Source organism: Engraulis encrasicolus, chromosome 20 (assembly GCF_034702125.1).
Source record: "Engraulis encrasicolus isolate BLACKSEA-1 chromosome 20, IST_EnEncr_1.0, whole genome shotgun sequence".
Lineage (NCBI taxonomy): Eukaryota > Metazoa > Chordata > Actinopteri > Clupeiformes > Engraulidae > Engraulis > Engraulis encrasicolus.
Window position 1 is genome coordinate 18,696,514 of NC_085876.1, and position 27,691 is coordinate 18,724,204.

At 44.4% G+C, this 27,691-nt stretch overlaps 1 protein-coding gene and 1 non-coding gene across 11 annotated transcripts in view; both read left to right on the forward strand.

Moving 5' to 3' along the window:
- rxrba (retinoid x receptor, beta a) overlaps positions 1–23,014 on the forward strand; it is a 34,185-nt gene extending 11,171 nt beyond the window's left edge. For 4 of the 10 annotated variants that reach the window (XM_063185554.1, XM_063185560.1, XM_063185555.1 and 1 more), the window contains 9 exons: positions 257–436; positions 2,796–2,819; positions 4,702–4,862; positions 6,670–6,799; positions 9,712–9,844; positions 15,494–15,535; positions 18,222–18,313; positions 19,829–19,934; positions 22,085–23,014. In XM_063185554.1, the coding sequence (XP_063041624.1) occupies positions 257–436; positions 2,796–2,819; positions 4,702–4,862; positions 6,670–6,799; positions 9,712–9,844; positions 15,494–15,535; positions 18,222–18,313; positions 19,829–19,934; positions 22,085–22,232 (1,016 nt within the window). In that variant the 3' untranslated portion in view covers positions 22,233–23,014. The remainder of the gene's footprint in view (positions 1–256; positions 437–2,795; positions 2,820–4,701; positions 4,863–6,669; positions 6,800–9,711; positions 9,845–15,493; positions 15,536–18,221; positions 18,314–19,828; positions 19,935–22,084) is intronic. The other 6 variants (XM_063185559.1, XM_063185562.1, XM_063185563.1 and 3 more) reach the window with 4 other exon arrangements.
- Positions 5,511–5,716, forward strand: LOC134436872 (small nucleolar RNA SNORA74). The gene has a single exon (XR_010032285.1). It is a non-coding gene; the product is annotated as a small nucleolar RNA SNORA74 (small nucleolar RNA).
- Positions 23,015–27,691: the final 4,677 nt, after the last annotated feature.

Sequence of the window (27,691 nt, forward strand, 5' to 3'; positions counted from 1 at the left end):
ATCACATGCCCCCCACCCCCCTCTCTCTCTACATCTCGTTCTCCTTTCCTCACTACTTCTCTCTCCACCCTGTTCCCCTCTCTCTCCCCTGTTCCTCTCTCTCTCTCTCTCTCTCTCTCTCTCTCTCTCTCTCTCTCTCTCTCTCTCTTCTCTCTCTCTCTCTCTCTCCTCTCTCTCTCTCTCTCTCTCTCTCTCTCTCTCTCTCTCTCTCTCTCTCTCTCTCTCTCTCTCTCTCTCTCTCTCTCCCCCCCTCCAGGTAAGCACTATGGTGTGTACAGCTGTGAGGGCTGCAAGGGCTTCTTCAAGCGCACGGTGCGTAAGGACCTGAGCTACACCTGCCGCGACAACAAGGACTGCATGGTGGACAAGCGCCAGCGCAACCGCTGCCAGTACTGCCGCTACCAGAAGTGCCTGGCCATGGGCATGAAGAGAGAAGGTATGGCACCACAATCACACCACGGCACCAAGACACGGACACACACACACACACACACACACACACACACACACACACACACACACACACACACACACACACACACACACACACACACACACACAGAGAGAGACATAGTGGTGTAGTGGGCATTTTTTAAGTGGGGGTACGTGATTTGTGATGTCATCAATTCATTAGGCAAGTTATCATGACAGCCCCCTTTGCGTACCTCCGCATACCGCGCACACTACACTGCCCTACAATTTCAGAACGCAGTATAATTCAAAATGGCAAACTGAGAAAAAAGACTTTAAAGTTTCCTTTCTCGCCACGCGACTGTGTTGGAGGTAAAGTGGTGATGACGCTTCCATACAATACTTTTTTATGGTGGAAATTTATGCACAGAAGAAAAAAGCAAAAAAAGCAACATTCTCATTACTTTTTAGCTGAAAAATCATTATACTGCGTTCTGTTGTGGTATTACTGTCTACACCAAAACCACGGTGTCAATGGAGAAGTGCAGTATAATTCGCATTATACTGCGTTCTTGGCTAGTACGACGTAACCTCCTAAAACCAAAAAGCGCAGTATAATCAGTTTTTATCGTTTTTTTCTGAAACAGGACCAAGTTGGACCAAAAAATTTTAACACAAGAAAAAGAATTTCCGGTCTAAACCCATTTTCGACCATTTTCAAGATACTGCGTTCTGATATTGTAGGGCAGTACACCCCTGCACACACACAGAAATACAAGTACACAGAAAAGTACATACACATGCACAGATGTGATGCACAGATATACGGATAGAAATAAGACCTAAATATAAGACCTGAATTTCACAGCATTTACTTGCGTGGCGTCATAAACACCTACTTATACTTGTATTATATGCTATTGTAGCGCTCAGTCTTCACACGTTTTCAAAGCACGTTGTAGATTTAGGATGCACACATCCACAAAAGCAGTAATCCAGGTGCCAGACCATAGATAAGAGTGTATGAGCTCCCAAATACTTAATATTTAACAAACAGCAACGTTTCGAATTTGTTAAATGATAAAGTATTTTCCGAGCTTATACTAGGCGGTGTGCAGACCACTCAAAATGTGTCACACTCAAACTGCACCAACCAGGACAGTCACAAAAACGACTATGCAAGGTGGTTTTCATCAAATCTCTTGTGTAAAGCAGAGCGATCCTGAATGGGAACTTGGCCCGTTGCTATTTCCTTTGTTATGATCCAGATTTGTACAGACCAGAGGGTAGCTAATCACATCTATTAGGAGAAGAGCATCAAACTAGCTTGAAAAGACACCACCACATACAGAACTAGAGAGACTGCACATTCACAAGAGCATACTCAAATAGGCTATTCTTGTTTCTTGCTCTTTTACAATCCGAGTATGTGGTATTAGTTGTTCGTACACACACACACACACACACACGCACACACACACACACACACAGCCTCCAGCCATTTTGTTTTGTTAAGAGGGAGAATGACGAGAGAGAGGGGACTCTCCTCAAATTAACACAGCATCTCTTTGACGGCTCCCTGTAAGCAACTAGGTCAACTTATCTGTCTTAAATGCTTCATGTCTTCAATGTATTGTTTGTTCAATGGCACTTTAGACGGCTGCCCCAGAAATGTGCCAAATGGCACATACTTAATGGATGAGACAACAAAAAAAATCAGCTAGCAGCTACTTTTAATCAGGAGATGGTGAGAGGATGTTGCCTTTCAGTATGCCCCCAGCCCCCACAACAACGTGGCATATTTTTCATTCTTGTCCTGACGTGACATTGGGCCAATTCAGAGAGGGGAGGAGAGGAGAGGAGAGTTCAACCAAGGACTCCTCCCTACCTCCTCCCTATCCCTCCCTCTATCCCCCCATCCTCCTTGGCAGAGACGAATATCGCTGTCCTGGAAAGACTTGCCAAGGAGAGCCCTCTTTTGTCCGGCGTAGTCTTGAGCTTAGTGCAGACAGCCACAGGGCACACTGTGCCTGCCGTGCGTGCTCCTATGACTCTGTATTTTGGTCATTTTTTGCTCAGAAGGGTTTAGTTTAGTGATCTGTTGTGTTGTAACTGATTTCTGTGTGTAACTTGTTGTTAAGAGATAATGATGATTACTGATGTGTGTTGTGTTGGGGTGGGTGTGTCCATTTGAAAAAATAAAAGTAGTGTTTTGGCTCAGTAGAAATTAAAAAGAAAGGGGGTCTGTCTGTTAGAATAAATGGCGGTGAAAGATGGAGAGAGAGGGGGAGGGCGAGCCTTGTAAACACTAACCCCCCCTTTCCCTCCTCTCTCCCTCTTTTGTCTCCTCCCGTTTTCTCTTCTCCCTCCCTCTCCTTCTGTAGTGGTCCAAGATGAACGACAGCGATGTAAGGAGAAACGGGGGAGGGAAGGGTGTGTGTGTGTGTGTACGTGCGTGCATGCGTGTACTTGAATGTGTGTGTGGTGAGTGAGTAACTGGGGGCGTGTATGTGTATGTGAAAGACTTAAGAATGGACGCTAATGGGGAGTATGAATGAAAACTGAAACAATAGTAGACAGCAGAGAACATTTAATTGATAACAAAAAAAGCCATTAGTGTTATAACTGATGGTCAGAAATGGACCACATACAGCAGAATGGATGGAAAATCTCACTCCAAGACACCCTCAAAACCATAATGTTGCCCCCAACATGAGGAGCCCAACCAAACATAACATACCATGGTTGTTGTTTTGACTTCAGGCAAACAGTCTCAGTGGAGATCAGGGGCCTATACTTCAAAGCTGGTTCAGGATAAGTTAAGGTTAAATTAAGAGGTAAATCATCTAATACAAGAGTTTTGTGGTGTGTGCCTCTTTAAGAAAATGAGGACTCCAGGCTCTTCTTTTAGATTATTTACCTCTTAACTTAGTCTTAACTTATCCTGAACCAGCTTTGTAGTATAGGTCCCAGGGGGCGTATACTAAGAACTTGGCTAAATAGTAAACCAGGTTCAGTTAATCTACAGGAAGTGGTAAACCTGCTAATAGATGTACCTGCAGGCCTCATTTAGTTAAGAAAACGAGGACTCCAGGATCGTCTATTAGATGATTCTTCTCAACCTCAAGGCTAACTTAACTGGCTGGGGCCTAAACTTAGAAGCTGGTTTAGGAGTAAACCAGATTGAATTAAGAGAAGAGCTCGGAGTCCTAATTTTAAAAAAAAGATTCACTTCTTCACTTAATCTGGTTTGCTCCTGAACCAGCTTCTTAGTACAGGCCCCTGGCTTACTACTGAGTCTGCCTCTTGGTATATCCCCAAGGGCCTATACAACAAAGCTGGCTCAGGAGTAAACCAGGTCAAGTTAAGAGGTAAATCATCTAATAGAAGAGCCTGGAGTCCTCGTTTTCTTTAGAATCTACTTAGTATAGGCCCCTGGTTTACAGTGGTGCATTTCTAGAAAGCGTAGTTGCTAACTATGTTACTACTTTGTTGGTTGCAATGCAATTTCCCATTGGCAACTACCAAAGTTGCCAACTGCTAACAACTACACTTTCCAGAAATGCACCCCAGCTTTGGGACAGCTTCTTGGTGTATACCCCTTGGCAGTGCAGATAGAAGGGCCTTTGCCTGTGTCCTGTTTGCTCATAGTGCTGCAGAGCTTAGCTGAAGAGGCATGCTCAGGTGTCATAAGCACTGCACTAACCAGGGGGCACGTGTATCTGTATCTCTTCTCTCTATTTCTCTATCTTTCTTTCTGTGTTGTTCCTCTTGTTTTTGTTTCTTTTTCTCTCTCTCTATCTCTCTCTCTTTCTCTATCGCTCTCTTTTTTTCTGTCTTGTTGATCTTCCCTTTCACAACCCCACCCTCCTTGCCTTTTTCCCCTCCAACTTTTACTTTTGTTGTCATTTCCACTTCTTCTGTTGTTTCCTCTTGCTTTCCTTCATTGCTTCCCTTCTCTCCACTTTCCTTTTCTTTTCTTATTTTTTTTCTTACATTTCCCTGTACCACTCGTTTCCATTTCTTTGCATTGTCTCTCTCTCTCGCTCGCTCTATCTCTCTCTATCTCTCTATCTCTCTATCTCTCTCTCTCTCTCTCTGTTTTCTCCCACCTCCCCCTTTGTCTTCTCCTCCTCTCCTCTTCCCCTACTCCTCGTTGTTGTTCGTTCGCCATGCATTTGCATTGGCGATGTCGATGACGTTGACATGGTGACGGTCATGGTGATGGCGATGACGATGGTGATGACAATTGACGATGGCGTTGGCGTCGGCATGACGATGGCCTTACAGCAGTGCAAGAGGAGCGCCAGCGGAATAAGGAGCGGGACGGGGACGTGGAGTCCACCACCGCGGCCAACGAGGAGATGCCCGTGGAGAAGATTCTAGAAGCAGAGATGGCCGTCGAGCAGAAGACGGAACTGCACGCCGACGGAACATCAGGAGGCAGCTCTGTAAGTGGGGGGCGGGGCCGGTCGGTCGGGGTGTGTGTGTGTGTGTGTGTGTGTTTCCGTGTGTGCGTGTGTGCCCGTGTGCCCGTGTTTGCACTTGTTCTTTTGGATGGCTGTCGAACAAACACAGGCACAAACATACACACACTGGCACATTTGAGTACATTTGATTAGGCAGAATAGTTTCAAAGTTGCCTGGTTACCACCAGACCTAATCACAAGTGGACCTGCCTACTGTAAATTCTGTAGGAGGCAGAATACTTGGCTATTATGACACACTGATGGCCGCAACACCACCTTGGTGTATTTTTCCTGACTGTCTTTCAGATCGAAGCAATTGTGTAGAACTAAAGGTAGTATGGGAGTTCCCAGGCTAGTTTCAAAGAGCAGCATAGTTACAATACCTACTCTGGCCAACATTCTGCACAGTGCACCTTTTATAAAAACAAAGCAGTAGGGCCCTGCCATGGCCCTAACAGTAGGGCACTCGGTTATTACGCCAGCGACCCGGGTTCGATTCCGGCCCGGGTCATTTGCCAATCCTTCTCCGTCTCTCTCTTCCCACATATTTCCTGTCTGTCCTCCTCCACTGTCTTGTCAAAAAGGAAGGCAAAAAAACCCTTACAAAATATTAGAAACAAAACAATATGACCCAGCGGTAAGTCAGCTGTGCAGGCCTGTCCCGTGCCTGATCCAGTGTTACTCTGCTGGAATAGAAACTCATTGCCAGCGTAGCTCTGTCCTGCTGCCTCTGTTTTAGGGGTGGCTGTGGCGGAGCCATGGCAGTGCTCTGGACCCTCAGAGAGTGGAGCTTCCCCGTATGTAACCGGGACGTTCCTAGTCTGGGTTCAAACACTTCACATACAGTGCTCTTTTGTTTGTCGTTGGGGTTTTTTTATGTGAGCTCTAAATCTAGTGACTTTCATAGTCTTTTAAAGACTGTTGTCTTCAAGTTGAGGAGTGCAAGTGCAGGAAACGCGTACATCTTGAATATTGAGGTGGGGTTTTTTTCCCATGCTCATCATGCGTCTTGTGTCTTGCTCCCCACTCGCTCTCCTCCCTCAGCCCAGCAATCTTTTCAATGTCAACTTCAACTAACGTGTTTTTCGGATCATAAGACACATATAAAATTATAAAATATTGTCAAAAACTGACAGAACGTCTTAAAAGCCACAAGTTCACGGCAGCGACACTCATACATTTCTGTCGATATTTTAGAACGACATCAGGGGAAAAACGACTGCATGTTATGAAAATACTTAGGTATAATCAGGAGCATCGCGGGGTACAGTAGCCCATGCATGCGTTACAATGGCACCTGTTTAGAATCTGGTTCTCTCTCTCTTTCTCTCTCTTGTGCGCGTTAGAAGCTGCTGCATATTATTTGCTCGATGCAGAGTTGTGATGGCGTACGCGCTCTTGTTGACATGGTTGCGTGACTTATTATAGTTTATTTCCAGAATTCATGCTACCCATTCACTAATGTTGCCTTTTAGATGAATACTTACCACCACCATCAAGTTCTAAGTATTCATTATGACAGGAAAAATTGCACTTTTCATACATGAAAAGGGGGATCTTCTCCATGGTCCGCCATTTTGAATTTCCAGAAAGCCATTTTAGCTGCAAAAATTACTGTACTTGGGCCATACTAGAAAATATTAGTTTATTACTTAGTACACTTTCATGAAAAGATCAAATTTGGCAATAGGCAGCCCAGTTTCAATGAGCATCATAGTTGTTTTGACCATTTCCTGCACAGTGTACCTTTAAAAGTAAATAATGATTTTTTTTTATTTTTCCCCTGCAGCCCAACGACCCAGTCACCAACATCTGCCAGGCGGCCGACAAGCAGCTGTTCACGCTGGTGGAGTGGGCCAAGAGGATCCCACACTTCTCAGAACTGGCCTTGGACGACCAGGTCATACTGCTGAGAGCAGGTACACACACACACACATACACACACACACACACACACACACACACACACACACACACACACACACACACACACACACACACACGACCATGTCATCCTGCTGAGAGCAGGTACACACACACACACACACACATACATACATACACACACACACACACACACACACACCGGTCAAAGGTACACACACACACCCCCAAAATACATATGCGCACACGTGTGGGTACACATTCTGAAACACCTACACACATGTGCTGGTAGACACACACACACAGACACACACCGCTCGGCCGTCTGTTAACCCCGGACTTCCCAGAAGCGGTCGCTGCCTGTGAATGAACTCTATTTTGAGTTGCGTTTGGTCTGGCTGCTGTTTTTTCCTCGGGGACTTTGCCCTGTTTGTGCCCCCACCTCAAACATCACCAGAGGTGTCAATCCCAGGTTCAGAAAGCAAAAACCACAAAAAAACTTTTATTTCATCATTGCTACTTTTTAATATTGTTGTTAATATAACTGTTAAGCACATTGAGCTACTGTTTCCGGTCCTACACCTAACCTAACCAGAGGTGTCAATCCCGGGTTCAGTCCCCTGCCATAAATTTGGTCCGAAGACTGAGTTAAAGTCTGCACATCCAAACGTCTGACCTGGGAGCAGGACAAGCAAATTATCAAATTAAAAAGAGAAAAAAGGTCCGCTTCAACCAGGGTTTTTATGCTCCCGTTTGTTATTTTATTTTTCTGTGACGTTTCGGGTATTCACCCTTCTTCTGACGTGGTCCGAAATAAATTTGGTCCGACCATCTCTGAATCAGCTGGTTATTGAGCACTCAAGACAGGTAGACCAGCTACTTATTGGTGTCACCTGTGTGGCAGGGTTTTTACTTTCTGGACCCGAAATTGACACCTCTGAACATTAGACACTTCTACGCTCTGGGGTAGAGGAATAGGCATTACACACCTTCACACAAACATTTTTCTTGTTGAGGTGAGGAGGTGGTATATCTTTTGCAAAATGGTAATACCAGGCACTTCTGTTTTGTCATCTGGTGCATGGACGGGAGACAAGACAGGAAGTCTTAACTGGAGAGAAGACAACAGAGCAGCACAGTGTTATGCACTTCATTAGCCCATTGACGCCTAAGGCACCTGCAAAAAAGGGTGCTGAATGCCTAAGCTCTTTTTAAGTACGGTTGCCTTCAGCCTATAAAAACCTAAATATCTCAGCTTCTGAAGCACATAAAAATATGCATCCATATAAACGCTAAGACCCTCATCTTTCATTAGAATGTGTTCATTCATCTCAATCAAACAGATTTTTTATAAAGTTGACTCAAATCTCATGAGCCTGACTGTTGCGTAATGCAACTCCAGGCGCCAGGGACATGGCGCAACGCAGCATCAGGCATCAATGGGTTAAAAGAAGAAAAGAACTGCATCTGTGCTGCTCCGGTGTCTTGTCTCCAATTAAGTGGTATGATCTGTTGTTGCTCTCAGTTTAACTACGTGGCCCAATATACCATTTACAGATGATCAAACTATTGATGAACTATCTGTAGGTTGTGTGCAGGGCTTGCGTCTTGTTCATTATGGGGGGTTATTCAAGGTAACATCTCGGTAAATAAAATTCGCAAAAGTGAATGTTAAATCAACCAATCCATAATGTCTGCTGAGGGAACATCTAAGTGTTAATCATTTTCTCTCCCTTACACACGTAGACGGTTAAGCATCAACCTATATAAGCTTTGAGTCCACAGTGCATTTGCAACAAAAGAACCCCATGACTTAAGTTAATTGGCAAAACATCTATAGGACTCCGCTGTACATTATTATGTCTTGGTGGTTGACACCATGTAAACCCACCATGGAAAAGTAATTTTTAACAATGTGTGTCTCACTCTTATCCGCTAACGTTAACATGGGACCCACTCCAGGTGTAATCAAGGCAAGGCAGGTTTATTTGTGTTGCGCATTCCATACACAGAGACTGTTAAATGTTTGTCTTGAATGTCAACACAGACGGTATTCTTATAGCCAGGCCGTGCTCTCCTAGTGACGCAACACCTTCAGCGTTGCCACTAGTCAGGTCAAGAGCCATGTAAGTACTTTCTGAGCTCCCGAAAAATCGGAAACTCCTCCCACTTTGTTGTGAAGCATTCAACCATTAGCAAACCAAGGGAGGCATGGCGACATGCTATTTGGGAAATGTTAATTGTTATGCTCTTGGTCAGACCAAGTCTCGAAGAGATTTGAAAGTCGATGAGAATCAGGCTAGGTATTCTTAGGGCTTTATCTCCTCCATGGCTGTTACACTCCTAATTAATTGTCTCAACCTGTGCATCTCTCTTCTTATTATTCTTTCTCTTCTTCTTCGCTTCTCTCCGTTTGTCTTCATTCATTTGCTCCCCTGTCTTGCTCTTCTGTCTTTAATCTGCCCCCTTTTTGTTTTTTGCTTTCTCTCCTTTCTTTCTTTTCTCTTGCTTTTACTCCATCCTTTTCTGTGACCCCTCTTTATCTCTCTCTTTCCCGCTCTCGCTTTCTCTCTCTCTGCTTCTTCCTCTCTCTCTCGCTCATCCCTCTACCCCTCTCATGCCCTTGTCTCTTTTGCTGTGCCGCTCTCTCTCTCCCTCCCGCCCTCTCTCTCTCTCCCTCTCTCTCTCCCTCTCTCTCTCCCTCTCTCTCTCCCTCTCTCTCCCTCTCTCCCTCTCTCACGCTCTCCCTCTCTCACGCTCTCTCTCTCTGCCTCCCTCACTCTCTTTCTCTCTGCCTCCCTCACTCTCTCTCTCTCTCTGCCTCCCTCCCCCTCTTTCTCTTTCCCTCTCTCCCTCCCCCTCTCTCTCTCTCTCTCTCTCTCTCTCTCTCTCCCTCTCTCTCTCCCTCTCGCTCTCCCTCTCTCTGCCTCCTTTCCTCTCTCCTCAGGTTGGAATGAGCTCCTTATCGCCTCCTTCTCTCATCGCTCCATCAGTGTGAAGGATGGCATCCTGCTGGCCACCGGCCTCCACGTGCATCGCAACAGCGCACACAGCGCCGGCGTTGGGGCCATCTTCGACAGGTACACACACACACACACACACACACACACACACACACACACACACACACACACACACACACGTAAAACTACACACATATACAAACGCACACGTATAACTACACACACACACACACACACACACACACACACACACACACACACACACACACACACACACACACACAACACATGTAAAACTATACAGACGTGCGTACACACACACACACACACACACACACACACACACACACACATGTAAGACTGCACACGCACACGTAAAGCTATACAAACTTACAAACGCACATGCACGTGCATTGGTTTGTAGCACAAGCAGGAGGGCCACTTCTCACATCTACCCACACACACAAATGTAAAACTACACACACACACACACACACACACACACACACACACACACACACACACACACACACACACACACACACACACACACACACACACACACACACACACACACACACAGCACATGTAAAACTATACAGACATGTGCGTACACACACGTAAGACTGCACACGCACACGTAAAGCTATACAAACTTACAAACGCACATGCACGTGCATTGGTTTGTAGCACAAGCAGGAGGGCCACTTCTCACATCTACCCACACACACAAATGTAAAACTACACACACACACACACACACACACACACACACACACACACACACACACACACACACACACACACACACACACACACACACACACACACACACACACACACACACACACACACAAATGCATGTAGGCTGCTGCACTAGCATATAGGGCAGTCTTGTACACACATGCATCCACACATGTAAAACTATTTGCACTCACACGTAGGCATGCACAGACAGACACTAACTTTGTTATTGACTAGACTTTTTTCTTTAAATTGCTGCCTAAATGGCAACAAAATGTAATCATTTAAGTAATTTTCAGCCATACTAGGCTGTAGAATGTAAGATAAACGTTAACATTTTACAATAAGATGCACAATTATGCATTAGTTAACTATTAAGAAATGGTTAGTTACTCGTAATCAAGTGTTGTTTCAACATTAGTAACTGGTAGTTGGATAATGTGTTCATCTTGTGCTCTCCTAGGGAGTATGTCATGACTTTGCATTCTTTTTGTTACAGAATTTTCCTCATCTGTAAATAAAGAAAATGACAATTAACCCATTTTGTCCCAAGCCCTTTTTGGGAAAGGGTGTCCTCTGACTATTAAATCCTAAATATATCAGCCTCTGAAGCATATACAAACATGAAATGAGTTGCATTTAAAAGCTAGGAACCTCATTTTGCCTTGGAATGTGTTCATTCAGCTCTAACTTACCCACATTTTTCTTAAAACAGCTAAAATCTTATATATATATTTTTTTATGGGCTTTTATGCCTTTATTTGATAGGACAGTCTGAGATGGTGACAAGAAGTGAGTGGGACAGAGTGACGGGGTGGGATCGGGAAATGACCCCGGCCGGACTCGAACCGGGGTCCCCGTGGGCATGCAAGCCCAAATGTGGGTGGCTTAGCACGCTGCGCCACAGCGCCCACCGTAAAACAGCTAAAATCTCAAGAACCTGAATGCAGCGTATGTGTGTCTCCAGGACACAATGGGTTAAATCACAATTTTATAGCTATATGTTTAACATGAGGCACCTGCAGAGGCTTCTAAACTCTGTGTCTGAATGATAACAGAATTCATGATGAAGTAGCTGAATTATAGCAATGACAATATGATGGGAGTACTATTCCATTCATTATGAATCTATCATGAATTCAGCTGTGAATATGCATCAGTTCTGCTTTGTTAATGCCACGTTAATAGTATTGATGTAGATGCTGAAATATTTTTTTTATTACAGATGAGGAAAATATAACAAACAACTTCACAGTCATGACCTAATCCTAGGCTCTGCAGTGTGCACATTTCACTCGGATTTGCGAGCAAAAATTTCGGCATGCGAAGGACGAAAAGAAAACAATGGCATTCTTGCGAGGGCTTATTGCGAACCACAATTTAGGAAAGCACTGAGCACAGACGTGACATGTTCAACACTCTAAAACGCATCAAACGTTAAACTGCAAAGCACGTAATTCGTAGCATATGATGGACTACCAACTACAGTGTAGTGAGTAATGTCAAAGTCCTTTAGTTTAAGTCCTATCACTCGGCGGCCATCTTGGCTACGCTTCCGGGTTACTATTTGGGATACTATTTCAGATAATTCATGCGCGGAATTTCACGACATAAGTTCTGCTTCACGGTCTGTGAGATCAAGTGGACTCTGTTGCAGCCCCATGCGAGTAGCTACCCGATATGAACTGCACATGTCATCAGCATCCTACCGGCCGAAGCAGATTCTCAGTCAAGCAGATTGACTTCGAGCAGTCGTAATGGGTTGCATCGAGGCGGCGAGATGATTGGATAAGTGACAGCACAGCTCAGCAAGACTGAGATAAGCTACTGTAGCATCACAAATGGCGAATACAGTTGGTGATGTCCCATGGCTTAAGGGAGTTATTTCAAACAAGGCCTATGCCACCTAATTTTATTTCTTTTTAGATTATCCTTTCTAATATGTTCGCTCACCTAAAAAATGTGGTGGTGTAATACAAATGGTGATAATTCTAAAGTTATTAAACACATCTAGATATCAATTTCAATGTGTTGGTCTTTGGAGGATAGCCTCTTGAGAGAAGATAGCTAATTTTTGAGGGTGTCCCCAGACCAAAACGGCATTTAAACACCATTCTGAATTTTTGTTTCATATTCATTGTTCAGTCTCAAACCCAAATATCTTTAATTAACAACAAAAACAAGTCAATTTGACTTGCTGTTCCGGAAATTTTGGAAGGGACTGTAATTGCACGTCACATTGTGCATGCAATGCATGAACCGTAATGTTCCGTGATTTTAAAAAAAAGTTTTGTACAGTGGTTGTAAGTGTATATGAATTGCGTGTATTATGATGAACTTTCTCCACTAGCTGATGGTGCGAGCAGAAGAGAGAGCGGCACAGGGATTTGGGGGCATTCAAAGGATGGGGCTTGGGGTGGTGGAATGGTGGTGTGGGACATAATGGAAACGTTCTTGACCACGCATTTTGCACAAATGCGCACAGTGCACATGCACGTAGCGATGCTGTGTGCTTTGCAATGCACTCTGGTTGGTAGTAGTTTCTAGGTAGTGCGCATGTGCGCTGTGCAGATTTGCGCAGAATACGTTGCATCATGTGGTGAATGGAATTGTGGGTGTTGATGGATGGAAGAGGCCGATCTGCCAACTGGGTTCTAGAATCTACAGGCAACCCGTGTTCTAGAATCTAGAAGCAACCGTGTTCTAGAATCTACAGGCTTGTTGTCTGGGTCCCCTCTCTTGGCTGAGTCTGGTCGATGCAGTTGCAGCTCTTCTCTGTGGATCGGTCGATCGGTATACTGACGTTATTATCAGTGCATGTCCAGAGCACCAAGGAAACTAATGCTGCTCTCTCTCACATATCCACACTCAAACCCAAACATGCACATACACATTATGGATCAGGTGGCCAAATCATCTCCCTCTCCTCACTCTCCCACTCACACACACTTACTCCACACGCTCACATTTTCCAACTTTCCATAGTCACACACTCGCTAGCCACGACACCCTAGTAGCCATGGGTGTTTATTTATGAATTTAGTATATGATGGCGTCCACTTGATTATCACTAAGTGTTAATTCGCTGTTTATTACACATCAATTACATTGTTATTGAACGACAGTAACGATAATAACGTTTTTGTCCACTTGTGGGGTTGGTTGCGAGACTCCCTTGTCCACCCCGCCCTTGACTGGGAATAACTGGTTACAGGCTGTTGTTTCCAGAATCTCTTCAGTCACCTTCATTGTTGATGTTTTCCAGCACATACATACATACATACATACTTGCATACATAGATAAATACTTTTATTTCCACACATACATTTCTCTCCCGCTCCTGTACAGTATTTCCCCGCATTTACACCTCAACCAAAAAGCAAAAAAAACAACCCAACAAATGAAATAATTATGTCCTCAAAGACTGAACTGAAACGAATCTGAAAACAAAAATTGTGTAATTTCAAGTTAAACGTACCACTGATTTGCTCTTTATTATTTTATTTTTTTGGTAAATAAATTGTTTTGTCCTTCTGCCTTGACGCCTATTCACCACCTCACTCATCACCTCACCATGCCTCTGCTTCCTGCTCTGCTCTCATTGGCTATCGCTTTCTCAAATGACCTTTAACCCCATTCTTTGCTAATTGGATTTTGATTTTGATTTAATTTTGCTGCTTCAGAGAGCTGTTTACCTGTTTATGTCCTATCCTAGTGAACATTGACCTGACAAACGTTTGCCTGTAAATCATTCATTCATTCATACATGCCTTCATTGTGATCTTTAAATGTGACGTCTTTAGGAAAGGATTAGATTTGGGGGGCAGATAATATTTCTTTTGAAGACTTCCCCCATGGACTATGAAATGCATTGACCAGCGTTTTGATTTTTAAAAAAATTAAAAACACAAATGACCCAAATCCTTTCCCAAAATTCTTGATTTGAGCGTCCATTTGACTTGTCCACGCTTGTTTTGTGCAGAAGCTTAAAATCCTGATCCCTAAAATGTGGTGTGATGATCAAAACTGACTGAATCCTCATCAACTGACTGATATCCCCCTCCTATCCTGCAATTAGGCTTGCTGCTCCAAAGTCAAATCACTCCAAACCCAAACACCTCAAACACGCTTTTATGTCCTCCCCTTCCTCCTCCTCTCCTCTCCCTCCTCCCCTGCTCTCCTCTCCTCTCCTGCCTCCTCCTCTCGTATCCCATCCTCTCCTATCCCCTCCCATGCACTACTATCCCCTCCCCTCCTCTCCCCTCCTCTCCCCTCCTCTCCCCTCCTCTCCTCTCCTCTCCTCTCCTCTCCTCTCTCCTCTCCTCTCCTCCTTTCCTCCCCTCTCCTCTCCCCTCCTCTCCTCTCCTCTCCTCTCCTCTCCTCTCATCTCCTCCTCTCCTACCCCCTCCTCTCCTATCCCCTCCTTTCCTCTCTTCTTATCTCTTCTCTTCTCATCTCCTTTCCCTGTCCCAGTTCCCTCCACTCTCCTCCTCCACTTTCCTTCTTCTCTTCCCTCCTCTCCTCCTCTCCTCTCCACTCCTCCCTCCTGCCCTCCTGTCCTCTTCTCTCCCCTCCTGTCCTCTTCTCTTCTCTCCTCTCCTGTCCCCTCCTCTCCTCTCCTCTCCTCCCCCTGACCAAATCTCCTCAACTCTCTTCTCCTCTTAATGCTCCTCTCTTCCCTCTCCACCCACCAACCCATCTCCCTCCTCCCCTCTCTTCTCCCCCCCCCCTCCATCCACAAACCCATCTCCCTCCTCCTCTCCATCCACCAACCCACCCTTCACATACAAGAGCCTGTAGCTTGTTACTCCTTACAATCAGGCCTCCAAACAAAGACAGAAGAAAAAGGGAGATATGAGTTTAAAAAAAGAAAGAAAACAAAAACAAAAAGGACAAAAAAATGAAACCTTTTGAACAAGGAGTCTGAATCTCTTGCTGGCAACCATTTTATAAATAATTATAATAATAACAATGTAACTGTGTAATGACATTGCAGTAACACGTTGTGATTGAATACACAGGGAGAATGCGCACAATGCAGAGGTTCGGGCCATATTCGACAGGTAATGACATGACACCGCCCGACGACACATTACACACAAACAACAACAAACACAAGCCCAAGCACACACACACACACACAAGCCTTTTTTTCTTTTTGGCCCAGATTGATGTTATGGTGACAGACAGCCTGTTTCTTTTTTGCTAAGATATAAAGAGAGGGGCATTTTTGTGGTGTGAGTGTGTGTGTGTTTTTGCATGCATGCGTGTGTTTGGTGCAGGGTGGCTACCCTTTCTTCACCGGGGTGTGTTTCTTTAATGATCCACGGTGGTTATCGGGTTCACCATCCTTTTGAAATGTGTGTATTTTTAGACGAGCACAGCACTTGATTACAGTTAATGGTTAATGTTAAAGGCTAACTTCAGCCTATTTCAACATGCAGTTGTAATGCTCACACTACCCTGGACTTGTCAGTGCCTGAGATTTTTTTTCTCTCTCTCTCATCAGCCTTTTCCGAGATCTTAGTCATTGTAATGAGGGCAGGTGTTTGTTTACATGTCAAAAAACACATTGATTTATTCCCCAAAAACATCCAAAAGGTTATGCAACATCAGCAGACAACAAGCAAACAGCGACACCTTTTGGGAAAACTTTTGAATTAGGCCTATGTTAAGATTTTTTTTAAATATAAACAAACACCTGCCCCCATTAGAATAGCTCAGATCTTGGAAAGGGCTGAGCCGAAAAATGTGGCATCACCGGGTACTGACAAGTAAAGGGTAGCGTGAGCAATACAACAGCATTTTGAAATTGGCTGAAGCGGTCCGTTAATGTCTATTGCTGTCCATTTCACCGGGGTTTGGGTCCAGACAAGACATTTTGGTAACACTTTTTCTTTTGAAGGGATCTACATAATGTGTCATGCAAAGGCATAAGAATGACATAACGCATGTTAGGAGCATCAATGACTCATCATTGATTGTTGTTTGACTGTTGTCATAATGCGTCATAAGGTATTTTCAAATGTCATGAAAACCAGATGACATCAACTTAGCATTCCAAAAAACGAATGACACAATGACAACGGTCATAAACATTAATAATGTGTCATTAATGTTCCTAACATGTGTCATGACATCCTTATGACAATTGCATGACACACTCATGTAGGCATGCGGGAATGTGCCTCTGATAGGGTACGATGGTGTGTATGGGTATTATGTCAAATTTGAAAATGACCTCATTACGTTTTTAGCAGTATAAGTATGGTAGGATGCTTTATGTTAAAATTGTTAAAATTTGGGAGCTGGTCTTGTGTAATGTTCATGTACGGTGGTAAGATGGGACACATTAACACCAGCCAACTGGCCAAATGCTGTTGAAATTTCATTTTGGCTGGTAGAAAAGACCAACTTTACTAGCCACTTTGACCCATTAGTGACTGTGTGTTTGGCTAGTAAGATTTCATCTGCTACCCATTTTGGCTACTGGTGAAAAATGTTAATATAGGGCTCTGTATATATATATATATACAGGGGTTGGACAAAATAATGGAAACACCTGTCATTTTAGAGTGGGAAGCTTCTTCTTGCATCCACAGTTAATCCTGTTGGATGTGGTTCATCCTTCTTGGTGGTATGCAGACATTACCTTGGATACCGTGGCTCTTGATGCGTCACCAAGACCAAGTCAAAAATGCGACAGTTACACGCGCACCAAGAATTTCTCCTTTTTTTAACTTTGATATGTCACCCCTAATGTTGTGTGCATTGCAGAATTTTGACCAAAACTATGCCCTTACCCTGCTAATTGAATCTTCACACTGCACCTTACTGGTGCAATGTGCAATTAATGGAGATTGCCAACAGGCTGATCTACTTGAGCCATGAAACTTCACACTGTAAAATGACAGGTGTTTCCATTATTTTGTACAACCCCTGTATATATAAGTTAATGATTAAAGTTAACTTGGGTCTATACTTAAAATCCATACTAAAATGCCAGCATGGCTACTGTATAGTTAAGAGTGCATATGTGATGAGGATGAAGGAGAGCCAGGGGTCCAGAGGGATGACCAAGTGGGGAGCTGTGATTGCCATATGCTTTGGGCTTCGATAGACCCAGTCGGCAACTCTGGGCTCGCCCATGAAATTGCTTGTTTTCCCCCACGTTGGCTAATCAATATGCCAAATGACTGGCAGTGATTGGACCGCACGAGCATTCGGAGGGGAAAACAAGGCAGTTTAATGGGCGGGCCAGAGGAGCCGACTGGGTGAATATGATGTGTTGTGGCTTAGTGTTGTTGTGTGTATTTGATGCTGCTGCTGCTGTGTTGTGTGTTTCCCTGGTTGGTGTTTGGCATCCCTCTAACCTCGCTCTTCATCTCTCCGACTCTCTTTCCCCTTCATCCTGCCCTCCCTCCCTCCTACCCCTCTCTCTGACTGTTATTCCGTCGGTCTCTCTCTCGCTCTCGCTCTCGCTCTCTCTCTCTCTCTCTCTCTCTCTCTCTCTCTCTCTCTCTCTCTCTCTCTCTCTCTCTCTCTCTCTCTCTCTCTCTTCCACCCACACCCCACCCATGCATCTTCCCCCATCCATGCATCGCTGTCTCTCCCCTGCATCCATGCTTATCCCCATGTACCCCCCCACCCCACCCATCCATGCATCTCTCTCTCTCTGTCTCCCTCTCTCTCTCTCTCCCCTCTCCACCCCCACCCCTCCCTGCATCCCTCTCTCCTGGCGCTGTGCAGGGTGCTGACAGAGCTGGTGAGTAAGATGCGCGACATGCAGATGGACAAGACTGAGCTGGGCTGTCTGCGCGCCATCATCCTCTTCAACCCAGGTGAGGACACACACACACACACACACACACACACACACACACACACACACACACACACACACACACACACACACACACACACACACACACACACACACACACACACACACACAGTTTAGTACTTTCATTTGGATCGTCACATAGGGAAGGATTACAGATCCGAACAGTATTGGAAAAATCCTGTAGATTGGCAAGATTGATGATATAAAGATAATAAGTCCAGTAGACACACACACACACACACACACACACACACACACACACACACACACACACACACACACACACACACACACACACACACACACACACACACACACACACAATATGTGAGTGTGAATATGAATAGTGAGTACACATTTCTATTTGGCGAACGTCTTATATTATTGTATTGTATTGTTTGTGTACTAAATACATGTTGAAAGGTTGGTACATGCGTACAGAGCCTTCTGATGTCAAAGCCCTTACCTAAGTCAAGTGTACCAATAATATGACAGATTTAATCAGTTCAACTTTCATCAGATTTCCATCTGATTAGTTTGGACGTGTGAAGTAAAGGCTTAAAGGAGGTGGAGATGGAGATGGGGTGTGGGATCATCAATCCATGTCTCCATAATACCTTTGTAATGTCAGATGAGGTCACTGAATTACTGCTGATGGGCAAGGCAATTTTATTTCTAAAGCGCATTTCATACACAGAGTACAATGTGTTGTACAGTGATAAAAAACATGCAAAAAAAAAAATCTGAAAACATGAGAGAAGAGAAAAAAACAAAAGCATAAAAACAATAGCAACTCAAGGCGTGCGATAAAAGATAATAAAAGCACAAGGCAAGGTAGATCAAAACAAGATAAAAGTGGTAAGGATAAAAACAAGAAGAAGAAAATAAAGACCAACAAAACATAAAAACCCATCAAATACCTAAGAAAAGGCATTTGTAAAAAGTTTAGTCTTTAGTTTAGTTTTAAAACACTGTATTGTTGGGGCACTTTTGATGTCATCGGGAAGCTGGTTCCAGAGCCTTACAGCATGTGTTTGGGAAAGAGAATCTAATCAAGGTATTGGATATGAGGCCCAGCCTCGGCTTAGTCGGCTGGGCACTGGGCTGCTACGCGGGCGACCCGGGTTCAATCCCCCACCCAGGTCATTTCCCGATCCTCCCCCGTCTCTCTCTCTCTCTCCTCCACTCGTTTCCGGTCCCACTCTTCACTGTCCTGTCTAAATAAAGTTAAAAAAAACCCAAAAAGATATATATTAAAAAAAACTGAATTTGATATGACATGGACTGAATAGCAAACCAACAGCAAAAAATGGTCTTTCAATCCGGGGTTTGTAGGTTTGAATCCCTGACCTCTCCCTACATCTCCATCCACTGCTGAAGTCCCCTTAAGCAAGGCATCTAACCCCACATTGCTCCAGGGACTGTAACCAATACCCTGAATAGTAATAAATAGAAGTCGCACTGGATAAAAGTGTCTGCTAAATGTAATGCAATGTAATGTAAATGTTTCCAGATGCAAAGGGCTTGTCCAATCCCAGTGAAGTAGAGCTGTTGAGAGAGAAGGTGTACGCATCCCTGGAGGCCTACTGCAAACAGAGATACCCTGAGCAGCAGGGCAGGTACGGACACACACACACACACACACACACACACACACACACACACACACACACACACACACACACACACACACACACACACACAGACACACACAGGTAAAGCACACTTACACGCATGCATCCCTACACAAACACACGGTAAGACACCCGCATGTTTAGTTTAGTTTAGTTTATTTAGTTTAGTTCAACAGGGACCATGCACAATACACATTGATTACAGAAGTAAAAAGATGGCTTGTGCCAGATTATAGCTATATAGCTAATTTCCATCTGCAGTCCCTGGACAGGTAAAACAAATATTAAAATACAATAACATAGACAAGATATAAACAAGTAAGCACATCCATAGGCCATAGGTCAAACGCACGCACGCACGCACGCACGCACGCACGCACGCACGCACGCACGCACACACACACACACACACACACACACTAAAATGGCATACAGTGTGAGTCATATTTTAAAAACATATGATTAATGTTGACTGGTTGGTTAATATCCATTTTTTCACACCCCTTGAGAAGGCCTGATAATCAGTAATACTTTTTAGGTTACTGGGTAGACTATTCCATGTTTTGGTTGCCCTGAAGGAGAAGGCTGACTGAGCAAAAGCAGTTCGTCGGATTGGGAGACTACAATCACCCCTAATGGTGGATCTTGACGTTCTGCTCATCAATTCAGAGCAGGGTTGAACAAATGTTCTTAGGGGTGGGGGTGCTGCATTGTGAATAATTTTATGGATTAGCCGCAGATCAGAAAATTGTATGATGTTTTCAAGGCTGAGCATATTATACTTGCTCAGTATAGGACAATGGTGGTACTGAAAAGATCTTCTATCTAGGACCTTCAGGGCCTGCTTGTATAGTGAATCAATGGATTTTAAGACAGTCTTGTTGGCCTGGGACCAGCTTGATAAACAATAATGCAGGTGGGACATGATCATAGCATTGACATAAGTCACAGCAGCATCAATACTCAGAGAGTTACGGATATGTCTAAAATTTGATATGCTATACTTTACAGTATTACCCAGCTTTTTAATGTGTTTCTTAAAACTAAGAGTAGAATCTAAGGTCACACCTAAATATTTAAACTCATCAACATTATTTAGCTTTGTTCCATCAACATATATGTCTGGAACAACATTTAGTTTAAATCTATTGTGAAAATACATTGTGACAGTTTTGTTGGTATTTAGTGTGAGACAGGAGGTTTTTAACCACATTGAGACCTTAGTTAGTGTTTGAGTCAATTTGCTGGCCACCTGTACCAGATCTTTGCCGTGTGTAAATAATACAGTGTCGTCAGCATACATCAGTATCTCCACACCCTCACATACAGATGGAAGATCATTTATGTAAGTGCTGAACAACAAAGGTCCCAATATGGAACCTTGTGGCACCCCCATAGAGCATGCTTTTAAGGAAGATATGTTATCATTTATCTTAACACATTGGGCCCTATTTAATAGATAGGACTCTATCCAGTTTAGTACACCTGGAGCCAGCTGAAAGCACGCCAACTTTGAGAGGAGTACTGGATGATTGACTGTGCACACGCGCACACATTACAGATCCAAACATTAATGGAAATATTCTGCAGATTGGCAAGTATAATGAAAATCAGAATAATAAGTCCATTAGTCTCTATGGATAGATGTAACATCTCCATCTCCAAATGGACAAGCTTCCTATTATGGCAGAAATTGAACACTTACACACACACACACACACACACACACACACACACACACACACACACACACACACACACACACACACACACACACACACACACACACACACTCTCACACACACTCTCACACACACTCTCACACACACACACTCTCTAAACAGAGATGCCCAGAGCAGCAGGGCAGGTACACACACACACACACACACACACACACACACACACACACACACACACACACGCCCAGAGCAGCAGGGCAGGTACACACACACACCCCTAGAGACCCTCTAGTGCTGTAGATGGCGGTAGCGCCCTTCTTGTGCAAACACCTCAAAAATAGAAGAAGAAGGAGGGCACAACACCCCCTTAGGAGACCCAACTTGAGCACACTCTTTTGCATTGGGTGAATGGACGGGGATTGAATCCTCTCTATTAATCTACCCTCTTTGCTGTAGGTTTGCCAAGCTCCTCCTCCGCCTGCCAGCGCTGCGCTCCATTGGCCTGAAGTGTCTGGAGCACCTGTTCTTCTTCAAGCTGATTGGTGACACCCCCATTGACACCTTCCTGATGGAGATGCTGGAGGCCCCTCATCAGCTCACCTAAAAGAAAACACACACACACACACACACACACACACACACACACACACGCGCGCGCATACACACACACGCACACACACACACCTGGACGGACGGATGACGGGTGGGACTTAAGCCGTATCAGGCTCCACCCACACACACACCCACCCACCTTCTCTCCTCCTCTTCCTCCTCCTCCTCCTCTTCCTCCTCTTCCTACATGACACCAGAGCTCACCTGGCTTCCACTCAGCCCAGCGTGGCGTGGACCTTGACTAGGCCCCTGCTGCAAAACATAAATGAGTTTCACACTCACCCCCCACCACCACCACCCTCCACACTTCTCTCCTCTCCTCTCTTCTTCTCTCATCTCTTCTCCTCCCCTCTCCTCTCATCTCTTCTCCTCTCCTCTCCTCTCCTCTCCTCTCCTCTCCTCTCCTCTCCTCTCCTCTCCTCTCCTCTATTCTCCTCTCCTCTCCTCTCCTCTATTCTCCTCTATTCTCCTCTCCTGAATCTCTTCCTCTGCATCTTTTCTCGTCCCTCTTCCCCCTTTGCCCTCCTCCTCTCCTGTTTGTCCTCTATAATCCACAAGTTGGTATTGCACCCACAGACAAAGACCCAACACTGTCTGAAAAAAAGAGGCAATAGGCGGTGACAAAAAAAAATTAGGAACACTTTGGTTCTTTTTTCCTCCTGAACTATGAAATAGTTTGTGAAGTTTAATGCACACAGAAAAAAAATCTCTTTTCTTTTTCTATTATTTGTCAAGAATGTATGTAGTTCCAAGTACACCTGTAACTTTGCTTCATTTTTATTCCCTTTCCTCTGTCTACCGTAAGATTACTGTTCAAGAGCCTCTTGAGGACATAGCTGGACAAATCCAGCCACCTGTAGCTTCTGTGTTGCACGAGTATACTAAACGTATGCTCATTTTTTTCCTTTGTTTTTGTTTTTTTCTTTCCTGTTCCTTTCTGGACGGTTTGGTGTTCTTTTGGGTTAACCCCCACCACCCCAAAACCCCGTTGGTGGGAGGTGAAGGGAAGGGGCATGACATTTTCATTGGACGAATCAATCGCATGTCCCGCCTCGCCTCCCCCTTTTTGAATTTGTATTGGCCGGGGGCACATCTGACTCTGATAGGCCTGCCTCCCCATTGGCCATTTCTGGAGATCTGATCTGGGTGTGTGACCAGGAGACCTGGTGGCTTTACGCGTGGCAGTGTTTAGGCTTTAACGTTGAATGAATATTTTCTAAGTACTGTACTCATGAAATGAGGCGAAACCTGTTTTTAAAGGCAGTGGAAAAAAAAAGAAAAAGAAAAATTCAGGGTTGCGCTTTGGTTGACCCCGTACAAAATGCAAAGTTTTAGGGTTTTGACTTGAGTATTTGGAGATGGGGTGCTCTTTTAGAATTTATTTTTCTTCAGGCAGGACATGGGTTTTTTTTGTGTCCTCGCAGCATTGGGCAGGACAAATTGTGTTCTGTCTTTTTTTTTTTTTTGTCCTTTTTTGTTAATCTTTGAATGAGCCTTGTTACAGAGAGCCATTTTCTTCCTCGCACCATGTGCAAGCTAAATCTCCTCAAGCGACTGTGCACCTGTCCACACACACATGCGCACACACATACACACACACACACACACACACACACATATGCACACGCACACGTGTGCACGCACACACACACACACACACACACACACACACACACACACACACACACACACATATGCACACGCACATGCACACACACACATAATACTTGTGTGTCCTGTGCTGATGGCTGTCGTTAACCTGCTTAGGGACATCCCTCAGGCGTCATGCAGGAGGGAGAGAGAGGACTCCTTACCTCCACACACTTCTCACCCACTCACTCACTCACTATTATTCTAAAAACTGCCTGCACATTTTTCTGACTTTGGATTTGTTGTAAGAGGAAGACACCAGTGTCTTCAACGTTTATGAAGCTGTGTTTGTCTGCATGCTTTTTTTCAACAATTTTGTTAACTGTTTGTCAACTTCTGATGACTGTGGAGAAGCCTTGACGGTGTGGGTCTCGAGCTCACCTGCGCCCCTGTTGGACGTGGAGTCGCGTTGCGGCCAGGACATTTTGGGCCGCTCGATTACATTCCATTTCCTTCAGGTTGTGTCGCTTCCGTTCCTTCGGAGTGTCTTTGTGTGTGTGTGAGACAGGGAGAGATACAACTCTCAACCACTGTGATCCCCACACACACACCTTGTAGCACAGCACATAAAAGTTGACTCGTCCTTTGAACCGATTTGGCTTTACATGCAGTCGTGTGTGGTAATCGAGGCAGGTCTCTTTTCTCAGTAAGCGGCGCGCTGTTAAAAGTCAGGCTGTCGTCACAACAAGGCAGTCGGCTGGGGTGCGTTTCTTGAAAGTGTCGTTGCTAACTAAGTTAGCAACTCACTTGGTTGCAATGTAATTTCCCATTGGTAACCTACTAAGTTGCTAATTGGTTAGCAACAATGCTTTCGAGAAACGGGGCCCTTGTCTCTCTTGGTGCTCTTCGCCTTCACAACAAAGCCAGAGCAGCAGAAACGAGAACTATCTTTGCACACACAAACGTTTTGGTGCATGCCACTTCGTATCAGATACCAGTCAGACCATATGCAACAACAAACTTGAGACGAACACACCACACCACACACAGATGTTGAATTGCAGTTTAAACTGTAGCTGTTTGGTGACAGAGGCTGTAGTTGACAGCTCAATCAGTTGACTTCACTTCACAGACGAAAAAACATCTCATCTCGGAATATTGGTGCTTCTGTTATGAATATTCATACTCTGTCGTGGGTTCTATTGTAAATTTTACTCATACTTCTTATATGGCATGGGGTGGGTGGCTATGTTGGTCGTTATCAAAGCAGTCAAGGACTTATCCGTATCTTTGGCTGTCTCAAACAGTTGTACTCACACCAGGTGGAGATCAAACTGGGGTGCGTTTCTCCACAGCCTTGTTACTAACCAAGGTAGCAACTTATTTGGTTGCAATGCTGTTTTGCATTGGCGACTTACTAAGTTGCCAAGTGGTTAGCAATGATGCTGTCAAGAAACAGGGTCCTTTGTGTGATGCTTCGTTTTCTTTGTCGGTGCTAACTCTTTTTAAGGCTTGCATGTCCATATTTAATCACACTCAACTCAGTATTCACAACAGGTGTCCATTCATATTGTATGCAAGTTGAGCAGGAGTCTCAGGCTGTCTCCATTTAAATCAGAGAAATTCTGTGGTGGTATGTTCGTTGTTTTCCCAGCGTCTGTGTTGGGTATGGAAAGGTGTTGGTTATTCATATATTGCATTTAACTAACTGAGTCACTCTTGGGCTTTCCCATGGCGGGGTTTCCAAGGCAGAGGGGCTCCTTTTTGCTGCTGGATGCAAGTGCTATCTTAGCCTGATTATCATCGACTTTAAAATCTCTTCGAGACTTGGACTGACCAAGAGCATAACAATTAACATTTCCCGAACGGCATGGTCGACCCGCCTGCCTTGCTTTGCTAATGGTTGTTTGCTTCCAGACAAAGTGGGAGGGGTTCCCAATTTTTCCCGGAGCTCAGAAACGATATTTGGCCTGACTAGAAGCAATGCTGAAGGTGTTGTGTCACTAGGAGGGTGCGACCTGGCTAGTGCTATCGTGCTCACAGGTGAAAACGTGAATTGACTCGTGAGGTTTGAGGCTTGAGTGGCTAGGTATAATGAATACATGCATACAAGTGCACATTGCAGTCTAGTCTTGCATATATATTTTTTTGCTTGAGTTTTCCTGGTTTTCTTATGACCTGCGTGATTAAGCTTTTTTGGATTAATACCACAGGTGACACTGCTCGCCTGTCAACTGTGCTTTGAGTACATTTGTCACTTACGGTAAGAGTGGGTGATGCTGTTGAGGACCTCGCAGTCAACTGCGCCAGTCATTTCCCCTCACGATGTGATTTTTATTTCCCCAGTCCCCCCAAATCCATACAATCTAGAAGAGTTTTTTTTCCCAGACTGTGCAAGGCTCTCTTTGGGGATGTTTGTATGGATGTACAGTTTGTTAGTTTTGTTATTTGTTTTTACCTGTGGGTACTTTTGTCGTTGTGTGTCTGAGATTTTTTTTCTCTTCCTTGGGTAATTATTATGCCATTGTTTGTGTAGAACCTTGCTATTTGGCAGGTTGTACAATGTATGTTGAGTGAAGGTGGGATTTTTTGGGGGGTAGGGGGTGGCAATTTAAGGGCCGGTGAGTTTTCGATTGGGGTGGAGGATGTGAAGGTAAGAGACAGACACCCAGAAAAGTCTGCTGAGTCAGCAGCAGCCTTCCTCCTTTCCCTCCACTCCATATTTTGACTACGGCGCCCTCTGTTGGTGAGTTGCTTATCGGCCCGTTTGCAAGGGACTGCAAAGGCGTCCCCCCAGCTTTAGAGGTCTATGCACACACACACACACACACACACACACACACACACACACACACACACACACTCGACTCGCCAGCCCCCCACCTTACACCCCTCCTCCACGTGTACATCTCTATATTTATATGTTTGAATTTTTTTTTTTTAAAGTCTTGCTTTTAAAAGAAGAAGGAAAATAATGTTTGAAACTCCAGGCTCTTTTAATGTTATGCAAGGTTTTTTGTGGGGGTTTTTTTGTTTGTTTTTTTAACACAGAGCTGGAGTATACCCAAAAGCTACGAACAAAAAAAGAAATACAGCAAGAAAAGGAAATCCCAGCAAGTTTTTGTGTTATTTCTTTCTTCTCCCCAGTTTCTCATCACCTTACAGGAATCAACACTGCCAAAAACAAGTGAAACATTAATTATTTTTGTCTCTGCACCACCACCACCACCACCGCCCTTCAACAGGAAGGGAGGGATGGGAGCCTGAAAAGCTTGCATGTATTTGAAGGCGTGGCTGGCAGTCATATGCTGCCGGACCCCTTTTTTCATAAAGTCGAAGCGCCATAACAGAAGAGCGCACGCACGAGAGGGAAAAGAGGTCACGGAGCTTTGAGTGGAGGACTGATCCTTTTTCTTTCTTTTTTTTTGACAAAAATACCCTGGGTGCTTTCTTTTCTTTTTTTTCTTTTGTATTTTATTCTTCTTGTTTTCTTCACCTCTGCTAAGTGTCAGAAGAGTTTTGGTGGCCTGGCCCCCACCAGGCCCCCTTTGAGAATATGCACGACATATAGCAGACCCGCACTACCAGCCCAGGTGATAAAAAGCGCTATACTAGGCGGTATAGGTAGGCCAGCACCCTACCTGCTTTATTGTTTCTTCTTTTTGTCTTTGACTGTGTCACAAATGCAAGCGTGTGTTTACGTGTACCTAGCAATGAGGGGGGGTTGCGCTGCGTTGCACCGGAGTGTGTGGGACTCTCTGTCTTATCTCTCGTCTTGAGACACCAACAACAACATCAAATCAACAAAGACGACAGTATATAAATAGAATTGTGTGTATCATGTGAATAATTCTTCTATTC